Source organism: Bison bison, unplaced genomic scaffold (assembly GCF_000754665.1).
Source record: "Bison bison bison isolate TAMUID 2011002044 unplaced genomic scaffold, Bison_UMD1.0 scf7180017864370, whole genome shotgun sequence".
In the NCBI taxonomy this organism is placed as follows: domain Eukaryota; kingdom Metazoa; phylum Chordata; class Mammalia; order Artiodactyla; family Bovidae; genus Bison; species Bison bison.
Genome location: NW_011494942.1, coordinates 7134833 through 7144268, shown reverse-complemented (window position 1 = coordinate 7144268; position 9436 = coordinate 7134833). Strand labels below are relative to the sequence as shown.

Below are 9436 nucleotides of genomic sequence, written 5' to 3'. Positions count from 1 at the left end.
CCTAGCCTGGTGCTGAGCCTCCGGCCCTCGCCCCCAACCCCCACCCCGGGACCCCGGAGCTGCGATGAGCCCCTGCGGGCGGGCCCGGCGACACACATCCAGAGGGGCCATGGCCGTCCTGGCGTGGAAGTTCCCGCGGACCCGGCTGCCCGTGGGAGCCAGTGCCCTCTGCGTTGTGGTCCTCTGTTGGCTCTACGTCTTCCCTGTCTATCGGCTGCCGGACGAGAAGGAGATCGTGCAGGGAGTCCTGCAACAGGGCACTGCGTGGAGGAGGAACCGGACGGCCGCCGGAATCTTCAGGTACTCCTGCCCTCGCGGCTCCACCCCACTCGTGTCCTTTCCTCCCCGGGGCGCCGAGGGCAGGGTCACCGGAGAGGACTGCCTCGCAGCGGCCCTTTCTTCCGGATCTTCTTATCCTTCTGCCCTTTCTTTGTCGTTCCCCAACCTGGAGACGGTAGTCAGGGGTCCCTTCCCCAGCCCTTAACCCCCAGAGATGTGCGGACACCTGCCCTGGCCATGAAAAGTCTTTTCGCCTTTCTTCCCAAGCCTGACTGGTAGTCAGCGATTTGCCGATGACCGAGGGGAAGAAAAAGCTAGGCTAACTTTGTCCCTTGAACTTAATGAGAATGTATCTTAGGCTCTGTAGAAGTTCAGAGCAGTGGAGAACTAGAAGCAGGTACCAGGCATCTTCCTGGGGTTTGGTGAATGGTTGGTAAGAGAAGTCACTAACGAGAGAGTCGTGGACAGTGAAAACATGGACACCCAGCCTGGCTCCGCTGCTTTGTGCAGTGAGCCCATAATAAACACAGGACACTCGTTGATAACCCTATCTGCTAAAGAGTCAGGGACTAGGTGATTTTTATTGGGGCTTTATCAACTTTCTAATAATGGATATTATATCCTCATTGTACCCTCTCCGCCCCCCAAACTAAATCTTCAGAAGGAGGAGTTAATTTCCCCCAAGGTCAGGTACCTTTGCGGGATCAGGGCTGAAATTTTTGTCACATAAAGCAATTTTGCTCCGCTTACACGGTGGCTGTCTTCTGGTGACCGGGAGATTGCTTTAGGCAGGGGGTTGAACTCAGAAAACACACAGAACTAAAACCAGCTTGGAAATCAGAACTCTGAGGATCACTCAGAGGTCGAAGTTTCCCTTCCTTTCTGGGACGTTCAGCCTAAGGGTCTAAAAATGAGTTCTTGGCAGGAGGAACTGTGCGGGAAGACTGGAGGTAAGGCTGACCTGCTTCCCTCTGCTGCTTCTCAGTCCTCCTGGTCATGTTGAAGGGACACCCTGGTGCTTCTCTCACTGTCAGGGGCCCCTTTCACCTTCAGTCCCTTCAGCTGAAGATGATGCCCTTGGCTCTTCCAGGGATGGTTGCGGTCTAGGGATATGGAGGGGGTAGACAGTGCTTTCCTATGCGGAGCAAAGGAGTATAGGGCCAGGTGAGAACCAACTGAAACAGTTTCACAGCTGTTACAAATGCTCAGAAACATCTGTAAATTAAACAAGAAAACAAACAAACTTTGAAAACGTATGGTTTCCCTCCCTTTCTCAGGCCTGCTCCTGAAAAGAAGGTCAAAGAGGTAACAGCCAATCCTTGCAGGGAAAGGCAGCGAAATTCTCTAAACTGGGAATTTCCTTTGCTCTCTTCAGAATTCTGCTATCATTAAGTTTAAAAATAACTCCACTCCCCTTAAAAATATATAAGAGCTCATTTTCTCTCACCTTCACGATATTGATTGTTTTACTCAAAGGGCATAGCATGCAGCAGTTCTTTGCTCTAAAGACAGAAAGCACTTTCATTTCAAGTACTATAAGGAAATGAGTTCAGAACTTCCCATTCGTTTGCAATGAATGAGCCCATTTTTTTGTATAGGAGGAGTAAGAATGAAGCTCTGTTAGAGACTGGATTTCTTTCGGAGGACATCATCAAGAGGAAAATGCTTCATTTTCTGAGAAGCCCAGGCGGGTTGTTCCTGAGACACACTTGCCTCTTACTGTCTGTAGCCTGGGGTGATGTTCAGTGTGCTTGGCTGGCATGTGGGCTAGTCTCTCTGTGCAGAGAATTACTTATGAAAATCCACATGAATTTGAGCAGACTCAGGGAGATAGTGGAGGACAGGGAAGTCTGGCATGCTGCAGTCCATGGGGTCGCAAAGAGTCGGACATGACTTAGCGACTGAACAAGGACAACAAATAAAAACTGCCTGAACACATGTCCCTCAAAGTTAGTATTTATAAAACTGTGTAAGAGGTACCGTTGAATGCATGCTGCTTGACTCGGGCAGTAAAGAATCTATTTGCCATACAGGAGACCTGAGTTTGACCCCTGGGTCAGGAAGATCCCCTGGGTAAGGGAATGGCAACTCACTCCAGTATTCTTGCCTGGAGAATCCCATGGACAGAAGAGCCTGGCGAGCTGAAAAAGAGTTTGGGCTTCAGAGTCGAATCCTGAGTTTATCCTAGACTGCCATGATTAGGTAAACAGCAGAGTATCTTCAGCAAATTACTGTATCTTTTTGAGTTTTAGTTTCATTATGAATAAATGGAGATAAAAACATCTACCTGGCAGAGTTGGTTTAAAGTTTAAATAGGAAAAAAAAAAAACAAAACCAACACTGCCCAGTGTCTGGCACATATAATCAGTCAGTAGTATCATTCCAGTTGTTATAAATTGTAAGTTGTATATGTTACAACTTAAATGAGGGCACTTGGCCAGGCCAAAAGAACTTGGAATGTTTCACCTGGCAGATTTGCAAAGAATCATTATTAGTCCTAATATGCCCCACTGCCCTCCCCACCCCACCCCGACACTTTACACTGAAGCTAATAAACAGGGAGGAGGATTTTGAAAGATAGTCAAAGTATCATTGTTTGTTAAGTCTTTTTTTTTTTTACTTTGAATGATTAATTGATTTTTTAACACCTGGATCATTAGTATGTATATAGTAGTGTTGTTCAGTCGCTCAGTTGTGTCTGACTCTTTGTGACCCCATGGACTGCAGCACGACAGGCCTCCCTGTCCATCAGCATTTTCCGGAGTTTGCTCAAATTCATTTCTATTGAGTTGGTGATGCCATCCAAGCATTTCATCCTCTGTTGTACCCTTCTCCTCCTGCCCTCAATCTTTCCCAGCATCAGGGTCTTTTCTGATGAGTCAGCTCTTCGCATCAGGTGGTCAAAGTATTGGAGTTTCAGCTTCAGCATCAGTCCTTTCAATGAATATTCAGAATTATTTCCCTTAGGATTGACTGGTTTGATCTCCTTGCCACCCAGGGACTCTCAAGAGTCTTCTCCAACACCACAGTTCAAAAGCACCAATTCTTTGGCGCTCATCGTTCTTTATGGTCCAGCTCTCACATCCATACATGACTACTGGAAACACCATAGCTTTGACTCCACGGACCTTTGTTGGCAGAGTGATGTCTCTACTTCTTAATACACTGTCTACGTTTGTCATGTGGTGGTGGTTTAGTTGCTAAGTCGTGTCCAACTCTTGCGACCCCATGGACTGTAGCCTGCCAGGCTACTCTATTCATGGGATTCTCCAGGCAAGAATACTGGAATGGATTGCCATTTCCTTCTCCAGGGGATCTTCCTGACCCTGAAATCAAACTGGGGTCTCCTGCATTGCAGGCAGATTCTTTACTGACTGAGCTATGAGTGAAGCATTGTGAGCTATGACATTTGTCATATGTTTGTTAAATATGAAACAGGTCAGCCGAAGCCTTTGTTGTGTTAAGGAGACACAACTTTGGCAAACAGGTATCTGTGTTTTCCAGTCTGACAAATCTTCTGCACAAATACAAACACATGTACATAAATGTACAATGTACACATATGTGTGGGGATATACACACATTTATCCATAAACCATGGAATGATGTATGTATATGTATTGACATAAATACATATATTCATATATGTATGCATGCACACTAAGTCTTTGTGATGCTATGAACTGTAGCCCACCAGGCTCCTCTGTCCATGGGTTTCTCCAGGCGAGAATACTGGAGTGAGTTGTCATGCCTTCCTCTAGGGGATCTTCCTGATCCATGGATCGAATCCACAGCTCCTGCGGCTCCTGCATTGCAGGCGATTCTTTACCACCGAGCCACCTGGGAAGCCCTTATTCATATACACACACATGCAAATAATTGCAGCCAGTCAGTCAACCCATATTTAATGAGTGACTACAGTGCCCCGGATATGAGTTAGGATAGCAGTGGACAGGATGGACAGCTGCTTTCTCTGAGACAGCTTACCTCCTCCTGGGTGGTGACTGACAAAAACATATGAGGAAAGAATGGGATGGTCTTTAAGTCTTGTAAAATCCTGTGAGGACAAAAGAGTTTGCTTAGGTTTATAAGCATCAGAATTTCAGATTCCATTTTGCCTTTTGTGCTTCCACTTACTTTTGTGATTTTCTTCTCCAAGCTTAGAGCTTGTTAAGTGCTGATCCCTCAGAGGGGAACTTTGACAAATCCCCCCTGAGGATGAGGAGCAGCAAGAAAGCAACCAAGCTTTAGGAGTGTTGCTAAACAGAAAGTTTCCCTCTCATCCACATAGCGGTAGAAAGATACATAAATCAGTTCACCCTATCACAGAAACTTAAACTTTCTAGGCAACTCTTGCTGCTTCTGATTAAACAGTCAGGTAGTATGTTCTGTGTTGTGTGCTCAGTCATGTCCTGCTCTTTGGGACCCCATGGACTGCAGCCCACCAGGCTCCTCTGTCCATGGGATTTCCCAGACCAGAATACCAGAGTGGGTTGCCATTCCCTTCTCCAGGGGATCTTCCCTGATCCAGGAATTGAACCCGCATTTCCTGCATCTCTTGCATTGGCAGGTGGATTCTGTACCGCTGAGCCACTTGGAAGGTCCTTAAGTAGCATGAGGAGAGTGGCATTTGTCTCTTCTGTCAGGTCCTTACCCATTGTGTTTGTTCCTCAGAAATAAGCTTCTGTTCCAGGTTTATATGCAAGGCTTTATTCTTGGCACCTGACGTGGTAACAGTGACAGCAAAGCCAAAGAATTATTAGGCCCTGTTATGCGCATGGCACTATGTTCAGTTCAGTTCAGTTGCTCAGTCCTGTCCGACTCTTTGCGACCCCATGGACTGCAGGATGCCAGGCCTCCCTGTCCATCACCAACTCCTGAAGTTTACTCAGACTCATGTCCATTGAGTCGGTGATGCCATCCAACCATCTCATCCTCTGTCGTCTCCCTCTCCTCCTGCCTCCAATCTTTCCCAGTATCAGGGTCTTTTCACATGAGTCAGCTTGTTGCATCAGGTGGCCACAGTACTGGAGTTTCAGCTTCAGCATCAGTCCTTCCAATGAATATTCAGGACTTATTTCCTTCAGGATGGGATGGTTGGATCTCCTTGCAGTCCAAGGGACTCTCAAGAGTCTTCTCCAACACCACAGTTCAAAAGCATCAATTCTTCGGTGCTCAGCTTTCTTTATGGCCCAACTCTCACATCCATACATGACTACTGGAAAAACCATAGCCTTGACTAGACAGACCTTTGTTGGCAAAGTAATATCTCTGCTTTTTAATATGCTGTCTAGGTTAGTCGTAACTTTCTTTCCAAGGAGTAAGCGTCTTTTAATTTCATGGCTGCAATCACCATCTGCAGTGATTTTGGAGCCCCCCAAAATAAAGTCTGCCACTGTTTCCACTGTTTCTCCATCTGTTTGCCATGAAATGATGGGGCTGGATGCCATGATCTTAGTTTTCTGAATGTTGAGCTTTAAGCCAACTTTTTCACTCTCCTTTTTCACTTCATCAAGAGGCTCTTTAGTTCTTCACTTTCTGCCATAAGGGTGGTGTCATCTGCATATTTGAGGTTATTGATATTTCTCCAGGCAATCTTGATTCCAGCTTGTGCTTCATCCAGTTCAGCATTTCTCATGATGTACTCTGCATATAAGTTAAATAAGCAGGGTGACATTTCCCGATTTGGAATCAGTCTGTTGTTCCATGTCCAGTTCTAACTGTTGCTTCCTGACCTGCATACAGATTTCTCAGGAGGCAGATCAGGTGGTCTGGTATTCCCATCTCTTGAAGAATTTTCCAGAGTTTGTTGTGATCCACACAGTCAAAGGCTTTGGCATAGTCAATAAAGCAGAAATAGATGTTTTTCTGGAATTCTCTTGCTTTTTCGATGATCCAGCAGATGTTGGCAATTTGATCTCTGGTTCCTCTGCTTTTTCTAAAATCAAGTTGAACATCTGGAAGTTTACGGTTCACATATTGTTGAAGCCTGGCTTGGAGAATTTTGAGCATTACTTTACTAGTGTGTGAGATGAGTGGAATTATGCAGTAGTTTGAACATTCTTTGGCATTGCCTTTCTTTGGGATTGGAATGAAAACTGACCTTTTCCAGTCCTGTGGCCACTGCTGAGTTTTCCAAATTTGCTGGCATATTGAGTCCAGCACTTGCACAGCATCATCTTTTAGGATTTGAAATAGTTCAACTGGAATTCCATCACTTCCACTAGCTTTGTTCATAGTGATGCTTCCTAAGGCAGTATGTTAAGTGTTTAAATATCTTGTCTGATTTAATTCTCCTAAGAATGTTATATAAATGGGTACAGTACTATCCATTGTTTACAAAGATAAATGTGCCCTGGTCCCTGCCATCAAGGGACTTGCTGTCATCCTGTGCGACAGGCATATATGTACTTAATCAACCAATGTCTTGGCAGTAGAGCTGTTAAAGGGAGACAGCATAACAGAGTGAAAAACTTAGCAGATTGTGGAGCTGTCAGCAAATGCTTGGAGTTCCCTGTCTGGTTGTATGACCACTGGTAAGTTCAACTCTCAGAGCTTCACCATCCCTGTTTGTAAAATGGGGCTTGTAGTCATTTCTTACAGGTTTATTGTGAAAGTTACCTGATGGCATACAGATAGCACTTAAAAGGACGTTGCTTGCTTCTTACCTCTGTTTAATAAGTGATCCTTGCAACAGTCAAAATAGAAAGCAAAGGGCTGGGGAAATTCACAGAACTTGGCGCTTGATTCTGGGGAAGGAGGGAAGCTGAAAGGAAGTGGTATTTGTACTCAGGCTTGAAGGTTGTTAGGATGGGGGAGTAGTGAGAGAGGGCAAAAGATGTTCCGGGCAGAGAGGACACCAGTAGTGAGAGCGGAAGGGTGGTGAAGGGTCAGGTGTGTGCTTCCTGCCTGGAAAGTCTTTAAGTTGCTAGTCTTTAAGCAGTTATAGCTTTCTGCACGTTCCTTTCTGTCCTTGTGTTTAATCTATGGTTTCTAGAAGCTTTGGGTGTTTCCACAGCTGCCCTGGTGAGTGCAGAAGGGCATTGGGTGGTGGTAGTGAGGGGATGAGAGGCGGGGTGCAGACGTCTGTGCGTATGGAATGTAGGTTCATCTTTGTTAAGTGTGGAATTCGTGGAATTCACTGCAAAGGTCATTTAGGAAGACAATGGTTTCATAAATTTGGTGCTTAATGAAAATAAGCTGCCATTATGTTGCAGATTCACACGTGAAAAAACTTGACCAGCAATGACCGTGGTGGGATCAGTTTAGTCAGTAAGTCATGTCTCACTCTTTTGACCCCATGGACTGTAGCCCTGCAGGCTCCTCTGTCCATGGAATTTCCCAGGCAAGAATAATGAAGTGGGTAGCCATTTCCTTCTCCAAAATAACAAAAATAAGTCATGAACATTGCTTGGACTCATGATATGTATCAGCTCCTGTTCTTAGTGCTTGTGTTGGTTATCTTGTTTTTCCATAGCTATTTTATTAAGTTCCCATTTTATATTTGTATGTTCTATGTTTTACAGTTGAGGAAATGGAGGTTCAGAGAGAACCATTAACAAAGTGACGGAGTTGGGATTCCACCTAGAGATATTAGACTCTAAGCACATGCTTGTTCCCTGATAATCTTGGGGAAATGATGCATTGCTGATGTCTCTTACGATCTGGCCATGATTACTCCTCTGTCATCATCTTTCATCAGTATTCCCCTTTATGATTTAGTCAGATTGATAAAGGATACAGTCCCTGAAACAAGCCAGGCTGTATTGGTTTTGCTTGTACCATGCCTTCTACCTGGAATCTTTTCTTTCAAGACCACGAGGTCCAGCCTTCACGGGGCCAATCCTTACTTCTGTCTCCATAGTGCCTAATGGTGGTTAAGAACAAAGTTTCTGAAGTTAGCTGTGTTCAAATCCTGATTCCACTGTTTGTTTTGTTCTTGAGCTAACCGGCCTTCATGGTCCATTTCCTCACATGTAAAGGCTGGCTTTTTGTAGAAGTGTCGTGAGTTTAAAATAGATAGTGCGTTGAAAATGCTGAGAGCTGTTTCTGGCATATAGAGTTGGCCCTTTGTATCCACAGGTTCCATATCTGTGGGTTCCACCTCAATGGGCTGAACCAGCTTCGGGTTGAAATTCAAGACCGCAGTTGGCTGAATCCTCCGATGCAGAATCCGCAAATATGGAGGGCAGACTCTACTAGCCATTGTACATCAGGGACTTTAGCATTGGGGAATTTGGGGAGCTGGGTGGGGGTGGGAGGGTAGGGAGCTTGGATGGCGGCCTGAAACCAATCCCTCAAGGGTCCTGAGAGCTGAGTGTAATAAGTGCTTGGTTCACATTAACTTCCCTCAAGGCAGCTTTCCTTCCTTCTCCCCCAGGCTGTGTTAGACTCTTCTCCTTTAAAACAAACCAGACAAAACCAACAAGAAGAAAACATTATGCCTATTATTGCATTTTTTTCCACTGACCCAAAATATCTACTACTGTTTCTACCACTATTAACATAGAAGGTGCTGGAACCACAACAATGAACTTAACAGAATCCTTACTTTCCTGGAGATTTATAGGCTGATGAGGGGAGACATAAACAGATATATATATATAAGTATCTGGTAATTTCTCAAGCTGTATTAAAAGTACCAGTTTATTTGTCTGCCTTTTCTGCCAACTCCTTCATATTTGCGTACCTGGAGCTGAGCATGGTTACTGTCACACTCGTTTTGCTTGAGTTACTGTGTGAATGAACATTTTATAAAGGAGTGGGCCCGGTTAGCCAGTCAGTTAACCAGCAAAGATTTATTGAGGTTCGACACTCTGCTTGGCTGTGTGGGGTCAAAGGAGTAAACAGCATCCTCTGTAATTTCTAAGAGTTCTTCCTCTAGAACAGTTTCCTAGTCTTAGCACTACTAACACCCGTGTGTGTGTGTGTGTGTGTGTGTGTGTGTGTGTGTGCTCAGTCGTGTCCGACTCTTTGCGACCCCAAGGACTGTAGCCCACCAGGCTCTTCCGCCCTTGAGATTCTCCAGGCAAGAATACTGGAGTGGATTGCCATGTCCTACTGCAGGGGATCTTCCCCACCCAGGAATCAAACCTGTGTCTCTTGTCTCTCCTGCAGTGGCAGGCGATTCTTTACCAACTGAGCCACCCGGGGAAGC

At 45.3% G+C, this 9436-nt stretch overlaps 1 protein-coding gene across 1 annotated transcript in view; it reads left to right on the top strand.

Moving 5' to 3' along the window:
- The window catches only part of ST8SIA1 (ST8 alpha-N-acetyl-neuraminide alpha-2,8-sialyltransferase 1), a 165051-nt gene continuing 155615 nt past the window's right edge, over positions 1-9436 (top strand). Inside the window, exon 1 of the mRNA XM_010855955.1 lies at positions 1-300. Within this exon, the coding sequence (XP_010854257.1) occupies positions 65-300 (236 nt within the window). The 5' untranslated portion in view covers positions 1-64. The remainder of the gene's footprint in view (positions 301-9436) is intronic.